The 18,997-nt window shown below is 35.3% G+C and overlaps 6 protein-coding genes across 7 annotated transcripts; 2 read left to right on the forward strand and 4 right to left on the reverse strand.

Annotated features, from left to right (window-relative positions):
* The first annotated feature begins 9 nt into the window (after window positions 1-9).
* Window positions 10-3,048, forward strand: LOC110226969 (probable receptor-like protein kinase At1g80640). Its single transcript, XM_021020051.1, has 10 exons — window positions 10-414; window positions 609-770; window positions 905-1,119; window positions 1,210-1,342; window positions 1,505-1,568; window positions 1,661-1,757; window positions 1,936-2,038; window positions 2,335-2,453; window positions 2,536-2,625; window positions 2,724-3,048. The coding sequence occupies exons 1-10, from the start codon at window positions 276-278 to the stop codon at window positions 2,859-2,861; spliced, it is 1,260 nt and encodes a 419-aa protein (XP_020875710.1). The 5' UTR covers window positions 10-275; the 3' UTR covers window positions 2,862-3,048.
* A 1,710-nt stretch (window positions 3,049-4,758) lies between these two features.
* Window positions 4,759-7,803, forward strand: LOC9305371 (aspartate aminotransferase, chloroplastic). 2 transcript variants are annotated; one of them, XM_021017157.1, is made up of 13 exons: window positions 4,759-4,925; window positions 5,062-5,128; window positions 5,221-5,271; window positions 5,418-5,612; window positions 5,718-5,756; window positions 5,843-5,932; window positions 6,030-6,138; window positions 6,224-6,333; window positions 6,511-6,654; window positions 6,744-6,910; window positions 7,024-7,288; window positions 7,385-7,507; window positions 7,680-7,803. In XM_021017157.1, exons 2-13 carry the CDS (start codon window positions 5,069-5,071, stop codon window positions 7,713-7,715), a joined length of 1,389 nt encoding a protein of 462 aa, XP_020872816.1. In that variant the 5' UTR covers window positions 4,759-4,925; window positions 5,062-5,068; the 3' UTR covers window positions 7,716-7,803. The 2 variants fall into 2 exon arrangements, with proteins under 2 accessions (XP_020872816.1, XP_020872815.1); XM_021017156.1 differs by having other exon boundaries at window positions 4,760-4,942.
* A 292-nt stretch (window positions 7,804-8,095) lies between these two features.
* LOC9303339 (60S ribosomal protein L39-1) lies at window positions 8,096-8,733 on the reverse strand. The gene is made up of 3 exons (XM_002869254.2): window positions 8,628-8,733; window positions 8,385-8,488; window positions 8,096-8,297 (listed from the first exon to the last, which is right to left on the reverse strand). Exons 1-3 carry the CDS (start codon window positions 8,628-8,630, stop codon window positions 8,249-8,251), a joined length of 156 nt encoding a protein of 51 aa, XP_002869300.1. The 5' UTR covers window positions 8,631-8,733; the 3' UTR covers window positions 8,096-8,248.
* A 707-nt stretch (window positions 8,734-9,440) lies between these two features.
* LOC110226247 (UPF0481 protein At3g47200) lies at window positions 9,441-12,225 on the reverse strand. Its single transcript, XM_021017159.1, has one exon. The coding sequence runs from the start codon at window positions 10,791-10,793 to the stop codon at window positions 9,549-9,551; it is 1,245 nt and encodes a 414-aa protein (XP_020872818.1). The 5' UTR covers window positions 10,794-12,225; the 3' UTR covers window positions 9,441-9,548.
* A 2,361-nt stretch (window positions 12,226-14,586) lies between these two features.
* LOC9305372 (deSI-like protein At4g17486) lies at window positions 14,587-16,357 on the reverse strand. Its single transcript, XM_021017160.1, has 3 exons — window positions 15,987-16,357; window positions 15,228-15,515; window positions 14,587-15,138 (listed from the first exon to the last, which is right to left on the reverse strand). The coding sequence occupies exons 1-3, from the start codon at window positions 16,123-16,125 to the stop codon at window positions 14,825-14,827; spliced, it is 741 nt and encodes a 246-aa protein (XP_020872819.1). The 5' UTR covers window positions 16,126-16,357; the 3' UTR covers window positions 14,587-14,824.
* Window positions 16,358-16,542: 185 nt separating this feature from the next.
* LOC9305373 (cytochrome P450 82C2) lies at window positions 16,543-18,693 on the reverse strand. The gene is made up of 3 exons (XM_002869256.2): window positions 18,114-18,693; window positions 17,548-18,023; window positions 16,543-17,271 (listed from the first exon to the last, which is right to left on the reverse strand). Exons 1-3 carry the CDS (start codon window positions 18,583-18,585, stop codon window positions 16,645-16,647), a joined length of 1,575 nt encoding a protein of 524 aa, XP_002869302.1. The 5' UTR covers window positions 18,586-18,693; the 3' UTR covers window positions 16,543-16,644.
* Between the last annotated feature and the right edge of the window lie 304 nt (window positions 18,694-18,997).

The following is an 18,997-nucleotide window of genomic DNA, read 5'->3' on the forward strand; positions in this document are numbered from 1 at the left end:
ACTATCACATTCAAACCCTCTCACATGTTGATTTGATGATAAAGAAGTTAGAGAGAATGATTTCGACTTTTAAAAAACCACTTTATGCTTCCCTCCTTTATGCAGACAAGAAAAAAGGAAACAAATTTCATGAAAGAGATATCCATTAGAGAGAGATAAATCTTGGAAGAACAATCTCGCATTCTCACTCTGCTCTTATAAAATCTCTCTCTTTCACCTTTAAAAATCCCAAAGAGTCTGGAGAGTGAATCAAAATCGGAAGTATTGTTAGAGAAATGAGAAAGATTCTTCATCTTCTTCTTATTCTTAAGGTCTCTGTTCTTGAATTCATCATTAGTGTTTCTGCTTTTACCTCACCTGCTTCACAGCCTTCTCTTTCTCCTGTTTACACTTCCATGGCTTCCTTCTCTCCAGGTATCTCTCTCTTTCTCTATCCATTCCATGCTAATGTTTTTTTTTTTTTTTTTTCGTAAACCAATGAAAATCTGATTTTTAATTATAAACGTAAATGCTATTTTTGAGCTTCATAGTGAGTGGATTGCCTATCTTCTACGTATCTTCTTATCAGTTATTCAAATTGATTAGCTTTCTTGATTTCTTGATTTCAGGGATCCAAATGGGTAAAGGCCAAGAACACAAGTTAGATGCACACAAGAAACTTCTAATCGCTCTCATAATCACCTCATCTTCTCTAGGACTAATACTTCTATTTTGTTTATGCTTTTGGGTTTATTGGTCTAAGAAATCTCCCGAGAACAACAAGAACTCAGGTAATAATCATCTTAAAATCAAGAATGAGAAATCTGCAAAACTTTACATTTGTAACACGATTCTGTATTTGGATGCTTTATCAGTTTCATCACTGTTCTCTCTGTTTTGATATCTAAATGGTTTGATGTGGAAGACGGTGAGAGTGGGATATCATTATCCAAGAAGGGTTTTGTGCAGTCCTTCGATTACAAGACACTAGAGAAAGCAACAGGCGGTTTCAAAGACAGTAATCTGGTAGGACGAGGCGGATTCGGAGATGTTTACAAGGCCTGTTTAGGCAACAACAACACTCTAGCAGCAGTCAAAAAGATCGAAAACGTTTGTCAAGAAGCAAAACGAGAATTTCAGGTACCAAAAAATAGCCAAGTCCTAATCAGTTTTATTTTTTCCGGATTCTTTATTCTATTCAAGAATCTGATTCTATCATCTGGATCTCAGAACGAAGTTGATTTGTTGAGCAAGATTCACCACCCGAACATAATCTCATTGTTTGGATATGGAAATGAAATCAGCTCGAGTTTTATCGTCTACGAGCTGATGGAAAATGGATCCTTGGATGCACAGTTACACGGTAAAAAAAGCTCAAAACATCTTCTTCCACCTTCTCATCATCTTGTCATAGATCATAAGTTAAATTACTATAGTATAACGGAGATAAAACAAATCATGTGACCACATGAAATAAATAATTTTTGTTCTATAAAATTTATTGTTTGCATCATTAATGGTTAAGGACCTTCTCGGGGATCGGCTTTAACGTGGCACATGCGGATGAAGATTGCTCTTGATACAGCAAGGTACACTCAAGTGCCCACATTTAACATTCCTCTCTACCGGTTAATTAATTTCGGTTTATGTAAACCGTTTTCTTTTGTTGGTTTGGAAACAGAGCTGTTGAGTATCTCCACGAGCGTTGTCGTCCTCCGGTTATCCACAGAGATATTAAGTCGTCAAATATTCTCCTTGATTCTTCCTTCAACGCCAAGGTAAATAACTTAACTCATTGATGATGATTCCGTTCTGAATTTATTGTATCCTAGACCGAAGCAGGGCTAACCGAACAAGATTTGTGTAGTTAAATCTTGGTTCTTGTTTCGCTGATTCAATTCAAGAATCATTTTATTCATTTGTCTTTTGTTCCATCTCTTACGATACAACATTCAGATTTCGGATTTCGGTCTTGCGGTAATGGTGGGGACTCAAGGCAAGAACAACATTAAACTATCAGGGACACTTGGTTATGTTGCTCCAGAATATCTACTAGATGGTAAAATATTCACATGTCCCTCTATTTTGGTCGACTTTGAATCGTTGTCAAGTCTTTAGAGTTATAGCACATAGTTTGATAGTCATAATCATGAGACCCCATAACATTAAGTTTCTTTCATTACGTCTAAAAATTGTTGTTCTAAATCAAATCATTTTGTTTGTTGATGTAAAATTTCAACTAATCACATAAGAATCATTATTTGATTAGAGATGGTAGTTGTTGGGTCGCTAAACTTGTTTATTGAGTTTATTTGTTTCATTGAAACATTTTTATGTCATTTGTATGTTCCACAGGAAAATTGACCGATAAGAGTGATGTTTACGCGTTTGGGGTGGTTCTACTTGAACTTTTGCTAGGAAGACGGCCGGTTGAGAAATTGAGTTCGGTTCAGTGCCAATCTCTTGTCACTTGGGTAAGTCTGGTTTGTGTTGACGTTACTGCCATTAGTACATGATTCATTGGTTAATGAGTGTACCGTTTCGAAAACTTTGCAGGCAATGCCTCAACTTACAGATAGATCAAAGCTTCCGAAAATCGTGGATCCGGTTATCAAAGATACAATGGATCATAAGCACTTATACCAGGTTTGCATCATTTTTTCTTTGGTATATGCTTTAAAATCCCATTGATTGCATTATCGTCAGTTAAATCATAAATCAAACCGGAAATGATTTTTGTTCAGGTAGCAGCGGTGGCAGTGCTTTGCGTACAACCAGAACCGAGTTATCGACCGTTGATAACCGATGTTCTTCACTCACTTGTTCCGTTGGTTCCGGTAGAGCTAGGAGGGACTCTCCGGTTAATACCATCGTCTTCTTAAAGAAAATATTTTTTTTTGCTTCTTTTTTGAATTTTACAGTTTAATCTCTGATTGCTTGAGTAATTTAATTTGGGGGGTAAAATATTGTGAGGACAAAAGTTCCCAAGGGGTATTCACTTCTCATTATTGTACTTGTAAATTGAGTTATCATTTTTTTACACCAAGTAACTATCCAATATTTAACAAACTAGATCATCACCCGTACTAAAGTACGGGTTGAATTTTATTTATTATAAAATTTATATAATATATATATTAGAACTAAGTTTTAATATATTATAATAGTAAGTGAAAAAATATTAATTTTGTTGTCAGTCCCTATATACAATATTAGAATAAATATAGATTTTTTTCTATAATACTCAATTATGGATAATTTTTTTTTAAGATATGAAAACGGAAAATAATTTTATTTTTTAAAAATAATATTTTTTGAACAATGAGTTAATATATGTTAACAACCACAAAATAGGATTGCATATATTTCAGTTAGATCAAAAATTAAAATATCATAAATAAATCGCATATAAAACATAGATTATTTTGAATTAATTAAGAAAATTAGGTATTATTTTGAATTAATTTAGAAAATTCTTTTTCAATTCATAATTCTTTGGTTGTTGAAATAGAGATTTGTTTGAGCTAATCTAATTACAGAATTTGTTTGAGATTTATAATTATGGAATTTACCAATTATTCGCATAATCGAATATGTTATAAACATATATTTAGTATATAATCATACCAAAATCAACCCGTGCGTGGAGTCTATATTTTTATTTTAGAATCTCAATATTTCATTTTAAAATATTGCGTGCACAATCTCTTATTCGTTAATTCTAAAATTGATTTCGGAATCAAATTTTCAAATATTTAGAGGTGTCAAACCATATTTAAATGTTCTACACTATTTTTAATATTCCAAATTAAAATCTTTAATTTTTTTTGTAGTTTATAAAATTATGAATTTCAAAAAACAAATTATATGAAATTAAATATAACTATTCAAATAGTTATAAGGATCAAAACTCATTTAATCATATAATATATTATATTTAACCCGCTATCTATTATAAATATTTTACAAAATAATCAAATTAGAGAATTTATAATTTTTAACTTTTTGAACTATTAAGTATTGATGATTTTTTGAAATTTATTATTAACTTTTTGAAATTTATTCTCTAAAAATATCAAGTAAAACTTATTTTAAATGTTGCAAATTAAAATATTTAAATTTTTATTGTAGTATATAAAATTATACATTTCAAAAAAATAAATGTATGAAATCGAATATAAATATTCAAATTCTGACATGTTGCTCAGTCGGAATTTTTGTTGACTTTATTTTTGTGTGAAAAAAATATATTACTCAAGTCTTAATTTTTGACCCGTTTAATTGTTTCCTTTATAGATTGAACAATTTATATGCGTTTTTAAAAATTCAAATCTTGGCATATGCAGAAAAAAATTTACATTTTTATTTATTATGTAGATAATATGATAATATAATCATATAAAGTTGAGAGGTGAAGTTTAATGATTAATAACAAATTAATATGGTAAGTTAGATATCAAATCTTATATGTTCATTTTGATTGGTCATTTTAAAAAAAAAATAACAGATTTTCGTTTTATAATTTAATTAAATTAATTAAATGATATGAATTAGTATTTTACTTGTTTATCCTTAATAAATTGAATGAAATTTGTTCTAAAAGAAGATTTTTGTAATGGCATTCTTAAGTAAATTCTTACAAAAGGGAAGGTTAGTTAAGGGTATCTTATAAAGTGTACTCCCCAAATAATAGTATAGGATACTATCTCTTTCAATTGTTGCATCAACCACCAATCAGTATCCATAATCCATCCACTCTTAGAACTTTCTTTGTAGGCCTATAGAATTTTAAAACATAAGCCAATGACTAATTTACCCCTATCAAGACAAGCCTAGAACAACATCGTAGACATCGTCGTGTCTCTCTCTCGGTGAATCCTTGATCTTTTCTTCAATCTCTCTCGACCTGATCGTTTTCGAAACCGCACGATTCTAACCAATTCCAGGTGACAAATCAGCTCCGGTAAAATACTCATAAGTCTCGTCGTTTGATCATCTTTTGTGGATCACAGCGTCACATGACTGTCTTAATTTGGAATTTGTTTATCCTCGTACTAGTTCACTGATTTGAGATCTGTGCAGCTTAATAATGGCTTCGTCAATGTTATCTCTCGGTTCAACACCTCTATTACCGCGCGAGATTAACAAGGTACTGTTCCCGCTCTAGAATCGGCTGTGCAATGAATTACGCATCAGTTTATTCATAAATCCTGCTTTTGTTTTCGATTAAACTTGGAACAGGATAAGCTAAAGCTTGGAACTTCCAGTTCGAACCCGTTCCTAAAAGCAAAGGTACTCTCTTTACTTTGTTATTGCTCGAGTCTGAACCTTATCAACTGTTTTGAATTAACATTTTAGAGCTAGATGATCTATCAGATATTGTTATTGTTAGTCTGATAATTGTAGTTTGTATCTGAAAATTTGAGTTTTGGTTTCAGTCTTTTAGCAGAGTGACTATGACGGTTGCAGTCAAGCCTTCTCGTTTCGAGGGTATAACTATGGCTCCACCTGACCCTATTCTTGGAGTCAGTGAAGCATTCAAAGCTGACACTAACGAGATGAAACTCAATCTTGGTGTCGGGGCTTATCGTACTGAGGAACTCCAGCCTTATGTGCTTAATGTTGTTAAAAAGGTTTGAACCTGTCATGTCACTGTGTGTTCTTTCTTGATTTTGTCAGATTACTGATTTTCTTTGACAGATTAAGTGATAGTTAATCTCATTACTTTTCGTTTATAGGCAGAGAATTTGATGTTGGAGAGAGGAGATAACAAAGAGGTAACTTAGTTTATTTGAAATTGTGTGCAAGCGATTACATCATCAGAGTTTCACTAAATTTTACCTCACATGGATGGAAACTGCAGTATCTTCCAATTGAGGGGTTGGCAGCATTCAACAAGGCTACTGCCGAGTTGCTATTTGGAGCTGGTCATCCTGTTATTAAGGAACAAAGAGTATGTCTGGATCTTGTGTTCATCACGTTATTGAAATGTTGTCTCATGATGTTCCTGTTTCTGAGCTAATTCAATTGCATTGGCTCTAAATCATCAGGTGGCAACAATTCAGGGTCTTTCGGGAACAGGGTCGTTGCGATTAGCTGCGGCTCTTATAGAGCGTTATTTTCCTGGAGCAAAAGTTGTGATATCATCACCAACCTGGGGTATTGCTTTGACCACAAACTTTTTTTTGGGTTATTTCGCGTTCATATTGAACCGCCTGTATTTACTGACAAACTACCACTTCAGGTAATCACAAGAATATCTTCAATGATGCCAAAGTTCCATGGTCTGAATACCGCTACTATGATCCCAAGACAATTGGTTTGGATTTTGAGGGAATGATAGCAGATATAAAGGTTTGTTTGTCCCTGAACGACATTGCTTTATCTATGCATCAACAAACTGAATTTCATTTATGTGATGCCAAATTGAGTACTTGTTTGCAATTCTACTGTCCGGATGTAATAATATCAGAGAAACTCTGATGGATCATGATGGTTTTTTCTTGACTTTCTGTTATGTAAATTGTACAGGAAGCTCCAGAAGGATCTTTCATTTTGCTTCATGGATGTGCTCACAACCCAACTGGAATTGACCCAACCCCAGAACAATGGGTAAAAATTGCTGATGTCATTCAGGAAAAGAACCACATCCCATTTTTTGATGTTGCATACCAGGTATCCCATTTCTACATTTCTGAATATCGTGTTTCCGAGAGAAGTAAGCGAAACCATATTATGTAATGCTACATGCACCTATTTTCTAGGGCTTTGCTAGTGGAAGCCTTGATGAAGATGCAGCATCTGTGAGATTGTTTGCTGAGCGGGGAATGGAGTTTTTTGTTGCTCAGTCATATAGTAAAAATTTAGGTCTTTATGCAGAAAGAATTGGGGCAATCAATGTCGTGTGCTCATCAGCTGATGCTGCTACAAGGTAAAAACTTACTCTAAATTTTCTTATCATGAGCCTATTGCAAGTGATCCTGGAGTCTCATATCTAGCTACATGGTTTATGGAACCTTTACCAGTAACACCACTTTCTTTCAGGGTCAAGAGCCAATTGAAAAGGATTGCTCGGCCTATGTACTCGAACCCACCAGTTCATGGGGCGAGAATTGTTGCCAATGTCGTGGGTGATGCAACAATGTTCAGTGAATGGAAAGCAGAGATGGAAATGATGGCAGGAAGAATAAAGACGGTGAGACAAAAGTTGTATGATAGCCTTGTTTCAAAAGACAAGAGCGGGAAGGACTGGTCCTTCATCCTGAAGCAAATTGGCATGTTCTCTTTTACCGGGCTAAACAAAGCTCAGGTATGCCCAAAATGTGATTACTACTCAGATATCTTTGGCTTTGCTTTAGACTTGGGGTTTGAAGTTTGTGTTTGTTTTTCATTTGGTAACGAGCAGAGCGATAACATGACGGACAAATGGCATGTGTACATGACTAAAGACGGGAGGATATCATTGGCCGGATTGTCTCTGGCGAAATGTGAGTACCTTGCTGATGCGATCATCGACTCATACCATAACGTAAGCTGAGCCTCCCATCTCAGTAGATGACAATAAGAAACAAAGTTTTATTTACCCTTTTAGCGTCTTCTTTATCTTGATTGAAACCAGATGGCTAAATTAATAAGCTAGCATCACACTACAATTGCTAGACAATTTTCGAGGAACCTTTTGATTTGATTGTGTTTGACAGGCCCTGTTGTATTGGGAGACCCCCATCGAGTTATAGAAGAATTTTACTTGTTACGGTTGTAATTGTTGTTACATTGTAATTGATATTACGATGAAACTTGCTCGGACGGATCGTGTTTGGTGTAGATATCTTTCTAATATCAATTAAAATTTCACATTGTCTGCTAATATCACTAAAAAATAAGCAGAGCTACTATCACATTATCTGAACCAAACAAGATAAACACTCGTATAACTAAATAACAAGACATTCTACGCAAGTAAGAGGTACCAAGGAACATCAATGAACACACTTATCAGACACAAGCCTATAACTGGGATGATTAAACCCTAACCAGGTTTTTTTTTTTTTTTGAACAACGACCCTAACCAGGTTCTAAGTTGCGAGAATGTGACATGGAAGTCAAATTACACAAATGTTCAGAAAAAACTCTTAATAGGAAGAAAAGTTGGTAACATCAATCATAATAGAGTAAAAGTCTTACAGAAATATGAAAATGTCATAACTTAAAAACTTGAGGAAATGCTAAACCAAACAGATAAAGAAGACTCTTTTAGAAGGCTCAACACTTAGAATCCGAGCTTGGTTCTACGCCAGTGCCTGCGCTTGGCATTGTACCTGAAATAAACAAACAAACAATGAAATCATTTTCAGAATGATAGATCGGGAATAAACAGTAGAAAAGCAAAACCAAATTAGTCGAACCTGATGGTGTTGTCGGTACGAAGACGAATCCAGTGAGGAATAGGCCTGTTCTGTCTCATCTTTTTCGCCAGCTTCTTCTTGATCATAAACGACTTGTGCGACGGCTGTTAAATTTTCATTTTTCCCAACAGAAATCAAAATCACTAACAAACAAACTCTTTAAACAATTCAAACAGGCGAAACGAATGAACGATAGAAACAAAGATGAAAATTTGAGAGAGAGAGAGAGCGAGAGAGACTTACCATTTTGAAGTCGTGAGATTCGCAGCTGCTCAGCGAGGCAAAAAGTACGAAGAAGAGGCGACCAACCTTTTTAAGAAGCTAAACGATGAAACCCTAGTCCAGTCTTCTTCATTGGGCTTTTTATGTGATAACATAATTTTCTAGGCTTCATGTTTCGGCCTAAGGCCCAAATTCAATTTTTATAGGTCACGTTCCCCAAGTTCGACAGTCTTACTCGAAATTTTACTGTTGTAAGATTTTGGTAGAACCAAATGTCGCAGTGGCTCTTAATGATTTACAAGTGTTGGTACTTGCTGCTCGTGGAGACGTGGTTGACCCTAGACCTAGAGCAAGCTTTATTGCTCACATGTCCGTGACGATGACACATATTTTCCATCATGTCCAAGAAACAAATAGATGTTCTTTTCTAATTACTTTGCCAGATTACAAAACATTATTTTGTCATGATCATGTTTGAAATCAATCAATGTGAGTTATTCTCTTCGTTCTTTGAGATAATTGTGATGATATCACTGATTATGATATCTGTAGCCTCTATAAAACACACACTACTACTTGCATTCGTTCAAGCTGACAAGGAATTCGTGTCTTTATAAAAGCATTTGACAGTTTAAGAGAGTAGCAGGCAACATTAACATCTCCTGAGCGTGTCAGCACATATCTCTGGTTTCAGCACTTACATCAGCTGACAAATCCTAGTTTCAAACATCATTTTTTAGTCTCTTAAGATATAGTTTCTATGTAAGTTGTTGTCTGCATATTTTGCCTGCAACTGTTGGTAGTGTCACTTCTTAAGCAGTGCCATGTCATGGAAAATTGTGAAACCAAAGATAATTTTGACACATTAAGATACTACAATTATATATATATATTCAAAAGACAGATGTTTAGTTTTATTGACCAAGTGATGTCCCAATAGACTTACAAAGCCAAGATAGAGCATACAGCCTGAATGAAAGTGAGAAGGAGAAGAAGTAAAGCTGCAAAAACAGAAGCAACTGACCAAGGATTGTGGAAGTAGTCACGTCTCAGAATTGCCTTCCACCTATTCCATGGTGTGTTGCAGTAAGCTTGAAGGTTCTCAGAGAGTGTCGAAAAGTAGAATCTTCTGTCATAGATAACCTCTTTGCTGATGCTATTGAACAACTTCGAAACATCTACTGAGTTCCCCAGATGGTTCACGATGATCCCACTGCGGATGAGCAAGTCAGCATCTGTAGGGGATTTAATGAAGCAACCGAGCAGTGTGGTGTAGTGGAGGAAGTTCTTATTTGAGCAATGACATTGTTCATACACAATGATGTTTCTGTAGAGGGACTCCGTGAGATCATCGACGACAATGGTTGGAATCTTCAGTACTCCATCAGCAAAACTAATGTCAAGTAAACAACTAGTGCTCTCTGCTGGCTTGAACCTAACTCCAGCAGTGTGAAGTTCTGTTGCTTCAGGTGCATTGTCCACTTTCAATGTAGTGTATTCCAATCTAATTGGAAGCTGTGGCAGATAACAAGACCTCAGAAGATCAACAAAATGTTCTGGCTCTGAAATAAACTTCTCATCATCAATGCGGCTCAAGAAATAACTGAAGTGGCGTTGCGCTAGCTGTGTGATTGAAGGTGTTCCTTGTTGGTAGTATATAAACAAGAGAAGAAATATCTCCTTTAGAACGAAAAAGGGTAACTGATTTTCGATCAAAATCATGTCACGGCACACGTCAGTGATAATCATTGAATTCCCAAATATCCGATCATTCTCGCCTCTAAGCCGAGGATAATGAGACCTCAAAAGAAGTTCAACCAGGAAGCTACCATCTACAACTAACATCATAACAAACTCATCGCTATTAAGTTTCACATCTTCTGCGTAACAGCTGCGAGCATTTTGTTCCCAAGTCCTAGCAACTCTAACAAGGTCCTCTAGACTAGAGTTTGTTCTAGGGATAAAACTCTGCAAATACCTGTATTTATGATCTTCCATAGCTTGAAGCTCTTCTTTACCACGATGTAGCGGGCCAAAAGACACAAGCCGAGGCGTATATGCATCAGGATTGAGTCTACGGAGCTTATTAGGTACCTTGTATATACAGCATTTGGTTGAAAGAGATGACAAAAAGTCTAACTTTGCTTTGATGGAATCTACAAGGGCGTCACCTTCATTCTGATTCATCCTCTCATATGCAAAGCAAAGCACGTCTAGAGAGAAAGAAGAAAAAGATTCTCCGGAGGTAAACGGGCACACAGAGGTAACCTTTTAGAAAGTCTACGTTTCACACACATTCTTTTGGACTTTGGAAGGAAGAAACACGCTTGAAGAGATCTCATTATCTCAACCCCAAAAAATATCAAACACATGGGTCCAAGAAGTACTGCTAATAAGCTTTGTATATTTCAATCCTGAAATAGGAGTTTTAAAAAAGGCAAAGGAAATCTTTCAATAGATGATTTGGTGAGGTTTGACAAACTAACATTTTTGGTTTTTTTTTTTCATTAGGTTGGTTATGTAAATAAGCTGATGTCGCTGTGTTTTCCATTTAATCCAACCGTTCTATCAAAATTGTGAACCAGTAGAGTCAAAAATTCATCTTGGTCAAGCACACCAGGGAAAAACAAAAGAGCATAATACATTGAAGACACAGGCCCAAAATTCACTCCAATTGACTAAAATCGCCAGCTTCTGCAGATGAAGTGCAATGCAGAGAGATTTCTTCCGCCGGTGGGATTTTACTTGCTCACGAAAGAGACCTTTACGACATTGCACTTCACTGCAGAAGCTGGCATTTAGGATGATCAAGAATGAAAACAAGATTTTGCATAAGCTATCAGTCACTACTTTTATTAAAAAAAAATTAAGCCCTCAGATTTGAAATATTCATCAATAAGATATCAGACACTACTTTTAACCATAAATATTTTATCAGTCATCACAGGGCACATAGAGTGTTAAGTAAAACAAAGATAACATATAAGAGAATTGAAGTTATAAAAGCCTTAGCTGAATGAATCCCTCAGAATTGATTAGTAATCAAGGTATAATCAGTCACTACTTTTAACATTTTTTTTCTTCATATCATTCATCATTGGGATGTGGCTAAGGCCGTGTGCATTAATATGCTTCAAATCAAGCAAAAACAAAAACTCACCAAACTAACCAATGTCAAACAACGGATCGTTAAAAGAAAACAAAGAGCAAATTAAATCCCTCAGAGCTAAAAACTTCATCAAAAGATATCAGTCACTACTTTTAACATTTTTTTCATAATCAGTCATCATTGGGATTTCCATAACGCTTCAAATCGAAAACAAGAACTTTTAAACCTGATTCTAAGAAATAACCAAAATCTGAGCCTAAGGACTAACAAAAGCATCCACTTAAGTCGTATCGAATCAAAACGGCAGAGACAATAGTTTCAGAACGATAATGAAATAAAAATCAACACTTTCGAGTTTTTGAAGGCAAAAGAGATTGGAATCTTAAAACGAAAAGGGAGAAATAGAAGCGATCTTATGTATGTGAGCTTAATCACATAGAAACGGTGAATTAGGGTTCTAGGAGGAATTAGTTGTAGCTGCGGCAGAGTATACTTTGACAGGTATTTATAGTGAGTGGTTTTGAATAGGTCAAAACTCAAAACTAGGAATAATGCCATTTCCAGGTTCTGTAATAAAAATAAAATAAATATCATTAATTTTTATTTTTTTTAACAAAAACTTTCTTGTGGAAATTTGGGACTAGATCTAGATCGACGAAACTGGCTTACGAATCAATTAGAAGTTTAGAGCATGTGTACTGGTAGGGGTGTCGGGTAACCCGACCCGACCTGACCCAAACCCATATGGGTTCCAGTGTTTAATGGACGGATTTGACCTGATCCATATATTTATATGAGTTAAATTTACATACCCAAACCCATTATTTTAGAAATCTATTGGATTAATGGGTTATATGAGTACCCATATATATGTATAATAAAATATATAAATAATAAAAATCCAAAAAAAATAACATAAAATTGTAAACCAACAAAAGTTTTTAAATAATAAATTAAAAAAATCTAGTACATATATTTTACTTTTTACTTTTATTTTTAGGTAAAATGTAAACTTTAATAGTTATTTTAGATATTTTACATATATAGTTGTAAAGAAAAGAAGATATTTTACATATATTTATATAAATTTTACATAATATATCAATATAGATATATATAAATTTTACTTTTTAGTTTTGGTTATGAAACCCATGGGTAACCCATGACCCTAATGGGTTTTACCCATTAAACCCATAACCCTAATAAGGTAACCCACTAAAATCCATTTATATATATGGGTAAAAAAATTCTACCCAAACCCACTAAAATCATGGGCGGGTTCGGGTAACCCATGGGTATTAACCCATTTTGACACCCCTATGTACTGGGAGGTTCTTACCAGTGTTCTCAATAATATAAAAAATAAAAATAATAAAAAGTAAGAGAGAGATATGAGCATGAATTTTCATATGAGAACTTTTGAAAACCTCTTGAGAGACTTATGTCATGCATGGCAGAATGTAATTGTTTTAAAAAAAAATTATTACTTAAAATTTAATTATATAATTAAACTAATTTATGTATATTATAATAATATATTTCGAGAGACTTTGACAGAACCTTCCCCTGCACATGCTTTTAGACCATCTCCATCGGGAGACAGTATTGTTAGTATCTCAAAAAAAAAAATTATTATTTTAATTATATATTATATTTTGGAAAAAATGTCGAAAAATACGCCACCTTTCAAATTTGGGACGATTAAAGCATGAAATATCAAAATGTCACTTTAATCACAAAGTTTATGTTGACTTTTCCATAAATAGCTAAGTTTTCGTTGACCTGGCCAAATTAAGCATCACGTTAAGTCCCCGTTAGAACAATGTTGACCATGTTAACTTACCGTTTACAGTTTTTGTTTAACCAAAACAACAACGTTTCAGGTTCTCAATCGTTTGTATCCGTCTCTTCTGGGATCTCAATCGTTTCAGGTTCTGGATCGTTTAATCTGCCTTCTTCCTCTACCATAGCCAGCAGCCTCCTCGACCGACGAGGGCACCAATTTTCTCCACGTTTCTGTTTCTGTTGAGGTTGGGGAACTGTCTCATTCTCTGCTTCTATTGTGCTCTTCTCCGAGGGTATCGACACTACCTCACTCTCCGACGGGTTTGGAATTGTCTCTGATTCTTCTGGGATCTCAATCGTCTAAGGTTCTCGATCGTTTGCTCTGCCTTCTTCCTCTACCATAGTTAGCTGCCTCCGCGACCGGCGAGGATTCCAATTTCCTCCACGCGTCTTCGCCATCGGGATCAATAAGCAAGAGATCGAGAGAATTTGATTTTTTTTTTTAGGGTTAGGGATCGAATAAAATCGATTTGGGGATTTTGACATTCATTCTCTGACTAAAACGACGACGTTTTTGTTTTAGGGAAATGATGTCGTTTTGGTTACACGGAGACTGTAAACGGCAAGTTGACAGCGTAAGCGTCGTTCTAACGGAGACTTAACGTGATGCCTAATTTGGCCAGATCAACGAAAACTTAGCTATTTATGGAAAAGTCAACAGAAACTTTGTGATTAAAGTGATATTTTGAGAGTTAATGTTTTAATCGTCCCAAATTTGAAAGTTGGCGCATTTTTTTTTTGACATTTTTCCCATTATATTTTAATTAAATTTTAATAACTAAATTAATAATTGGTTGACAAATGGCAATATTAGTTGAGAAACATTTATCAAGTGAAACTCTTCTTCCCTTCTCTCCTACTTTTTATTTTTTTAAGTATTATTTTAATATTAAGTTTCTCCATGAGAAACACTGGTGGAGATGTTCTTAGAACACTTACTGTGTTTGACCAAAAAAAAAAAAAAAAAAAAAAAAGAACACTTACTGTTTCCAAAATATTGAGCTATTTTACTTCGATTTGCTGATATTCAAACAATTAATTGGTACAATTTTCAAAACTTTACATCAATACATAACAAACAAAATACAAATGTTGAATTCACTCTATTTAGTATTTACAGATATTCATGATTTGTCCTATACGTAAATTAAAACCAAACGGATTAAAAATGGAGGATATTAATATAACTTGAGAACAAAGCACAAGCACCACCCTCGCATTCATAAACATGTATAATTAGCAGCTTTTAAACAATGAAAATTAATCACGTCTTGACGCTTACGCTTGGAGGCTTCTGATCTTGAGCTCCAGATGCAACACAAAGAACTCGAGGTCTCATTGGACAAGATGGAGAAGAAGAAAGAGGAGGATTACCCGTTGATTTTGATCTGTTATGTGTAGGATTATTATCTAATCTTGAATTTGAAGAAGACGAAGATAAAGGACCTGATCGGCTTCTCGCTTTCTTCTTCTTTCTCTTCTTCTTACTTTCTCCTTCCAAGAGCTTCCCGTCTTTTCCTACCCGCTTCACTTTAGCCTCGTTCAAGCAAGCCGGCAACACACAGTTGCAGAGGAAACCTTAAGGTTCATAAGAAACCAATGTACATTACTAATTTGATCCCCTGAAACATTCTGATTCATTATATTGATGTGGAAGTTTGGAATACCTAAGCGAGCAAGACGGTTGACCCAACTAGGGATTGAGTTTTGAGTTAGTTTCAAACAAACATGGTTGCAGAAATGGTTGCAGTTCCTTGTAATGAGATGGTACTTGTTTCCCTGATACTCTTCTGATAATTTCTCCATAAAGGTTCTAACTTCTTTAGCCCTCATCTCTGTTTCACCCACAAGAATCGATTTCCTGAATGTGAAACCAGGACACTTCTTTGGCTCAACTTCAAAGATTCCCGAGCTCGAATGCTCGTGTGCCCCGTATCCATATTCAACCCCATGAACTACAAACAATGAATAGCCAAAACCAAGAAAGAACATTCAATATCGGATTTTTCGATTAACCACAAGTTATGGCGTGATTGATTCATTGTTAAAACCAAGCAAACAACGCCCACAAAACTGTTCACTTAAGTTCTTATCATCAAAACACATTTAGTCTCTAAGTCGGATTCCAGGAGGACCCAAAGCAAGTCTACTCTTAACAATACATATTTTTCATCCACCAACCAAACTTTGCAATAAAACCAAACCAAGCAAAACAATACAGAGAAGGGATTAATCATCTTTTCTCAGCTACATTCCCCAAAATTACCAATCAATGTTACAATCCAACAAAATTGACCAAAGCATTGACCTTTATCCCCTAATATTGTCTCATGTTTCTCAGTGTATTAGGGGATAAAGGTGTAACAAACCCAAGAACAATCAAACCCAGAATCGAGAAAAAACAAAGAAGATATAAAACAATTTACCTTCAAGACCAGAGTGATAGATCCCAATTCCGAGCCAGTAACCATAAACATTCATTGGGGTAAGATCGTAAACATTCAGATAAACCGGAACCGAACCAGATTTCTTCTTCCGCCTCACCGAGACGTTTCGACAAAACATCTCTCTTTTCACGGCTCAATGCATCGCACAAAAAAAATAGATAGATCAAGAGGTTTCGAGCAACGGAGAATCGGATGCTCGACGCGAAATTAGATTGGTTTGATTCGGAAATTGTGAAGAGCGAATTTTCAAGGGTTCGTCTTCGTCTTCGTCAGTTTCTTCTTCCCCTCTCTCGGGGTTTCCTGGAAAATTGGATGCCTAGAATGATTATTTTCTTCCGTTTCTGTTTTTTTTTTCTTTTTTTCTCTTTTTCCCAAAATATTCCCTTCTGTTAATTTACATTTTTATTTGTTTATAATTAAATATGCAGTAAGATTAAGAAACAATCTGATTAATGAAATAAAGACAAGATGACTCTTTATAACTGCATACATTTATTTTAAAGAGGGAAACAACAAACATAGGTTTTATTTATACATAAAAAAAAAAAACATAGGTTTTATTAAATAAAATAATAAAAAAACAAATCAAAGTGCACCTGGATAATCATATTGAAGTATTATGTTTCTGGAACAGTGATCACACAAAAAGTTCTTCCTTAAGACGTGGACTGATCAGAACCTCAAGAGGCGTGCCTTTAGGAATGGTTAAGCCAGGGCTCTCACTCATATCAACAGGCATATCCATAACAGTTTTCACTTCAAATGAATGAAGGAAACGAGCAAGACCTAAATGAAGCACTTGCATAGCCAATGAAGCGCCTGGGCATGATCTTCTTCCCGAACCAAATGGCATCAGCTCAAAGTTTTGTCCTCTAACATCAAACTCTTTTGCTTCTCCTGTTATAAACCTCTCTGGTCGAAATTCGTCTGGCTCCATATAAACTTTCGGATCTCTTTGGATTTTCCATACATTCACTAACATTCTTGTGCCGCAAGGAACGTTGTAACCAGCGACCGTGCAATCTTCCATCGCCTCTCGATGGCCTAAGAGAGGACCAGCTGGATACAATCTCAATGTTTCTTTGATAATCGCTTGAAGATACACCAAATTCTCTATGTCTGAATCTTCGACGTTCCTGTCTCTGCCGACGTGGATGTCTATCTCTTCTTGTGCTTTCTTTAACATTTCTTTATTGTTTAGAAGAAGAGAAATGGCCCATGTAAGGGTTGCTGGTGAAGTCTCAGTTCCTCCAAGAATCATTGCCTGATTATTCAATTTATTATCATTATATGACAAATATCATCTAATCATGAACATTAATTGGCCACATCACATTTTAGGTTGCAAGTGATTTCTTAAAAATTTAATATGTTCCAATTACGTCTTTCCACCTAACATATCTAGTTAAAACTTGTTTATATAACCAACTTTATATTTTAGAAAACAATAATTTTTGGGTTCAAATCCTAGTTAATTTGGTTAGGAATTATATCTTAGTTCATCTAAAAAACATCAAGACTTGTGTAGATAAATATGTACCAGGCAGGTAGATTTGATGCTAGTATTTGCATCATATTGAAGATGCGAGAGTTTGCCTTGTTCCGCAAGCGACAACATAACGTCGATGAAGTCTGAATCATTATGTTTCGTTCCTGAAACTTTGCGTTGTTGTCGATGGTTTTCAATCCATCTTTCAAGGATCACATCTAATTCTCTTCCTGTTTGCTTCATCTCCTTCTCATGTCCTTGCAAATCAAACCACCCTAGTTTCGGAAAAGCATCGGACACGGTGAATATACCGACGAGGTGAAAGAAATTTGCGACGCCCTTTCTGCATTGCCTTGCCTCTTCGGTATCTTCCGAGGATAAAGAGCCGCCGCCTCCAAAGTATCGCTTTCCGGCCACCATTCTCACCATCATGTTCAGAGAGATGTCCTCTAACCAGCTCTGTAGATCAACCATTACTGGTTCTGCACCACCTTTCTTGACCCACAAGGAATACAAATCTTTCACACCTGCATGAGACAATATCTCATCGTATCACAATTAACAATATCGATAATTATTGTTATATATGCGTTTAGACATGTTTTTTAAAAAATTACCCATTGCGATCTCAGAAACACGAACGTGCTTGAGCATCTGAAGCCGCCGGTTAGAAAGTAGCTCGATGGTTGCGATTTTACGCATCTCGCGCCAGAAAGCGCCATAGGGCGCAAACCCGAAAACAGCAAAATTGTAACCCATGTGCTTTGCGGCTGCAGACATAGGACGTGAAGCCAAGGCTTTGTCGTTCACAGTAAAACATTCTTTAGCCACCTCAAAACTGCTCACAACAAATGTTTCACTGCTCCCGAGTCGTAGCGACATGGCTGGACCGTAGTGGTCAGCCATTTTTCCCAAGGTTCGGTAAAGAAGCTGTTCCTTGCCACTGAGAAGGTGAAGATGACCGATGATGGGCCATGCACCACTTGGGGCAGGAGCTTTCACATGTTTTGGTTTCTTTGATTTCTTAAAAAGAGCGATAAAAACTAAAACAAGGATTGGAACAAATAAAGAAAAGAGGGATGTATCCATAATGTTTTAAAAGTGCAAAAGAGATAATGTGTGTTTGGTGATTTCTTGTTTTGAATGATTCAATAGTATCGTATGTCTCTTTATATATACACATACACATATGATCGGTTCAACACCACGTAAGCAAGTCGTCAAAAGGCGCGGGTCGCAAATTGGATTTGTCAAAAAAAAAATCGAAAATTACTGACGAGTATAAGTGGTCATTTTGAAAAATAAAATGGCCGAACTTTTTTGAACATTTCTGAATGATTTTCGACCATTTATATTGACCAATTCTGGACCAACTTTATCTACTTGGGTTTAGAAATATTATAATATTATATTCAAAAATATTGAAACTTAGATATGATTTTATAATACTGAATTCATAATAATAACTAAAATAAAAGTAAATGTCTTAAAACATAGAAAA

The sequence above is a fragment of the Arabidopsis lyrata genome (assembly GCF_000004255.2).
Source record: "Arabidopsis lyrata subsp. lyrata unplaced genomic scaffold ARALYscaffold_7, whole genome shotgun sequence".
NCBI classification, from domain to species: domain Eukaryota; kingdom Viridiplantae; phylum Streptophyta; class Magnoliopsida; order Brassicales; family Brassicaceae; genus Arabidopsis; species Arabidopsis lyrata.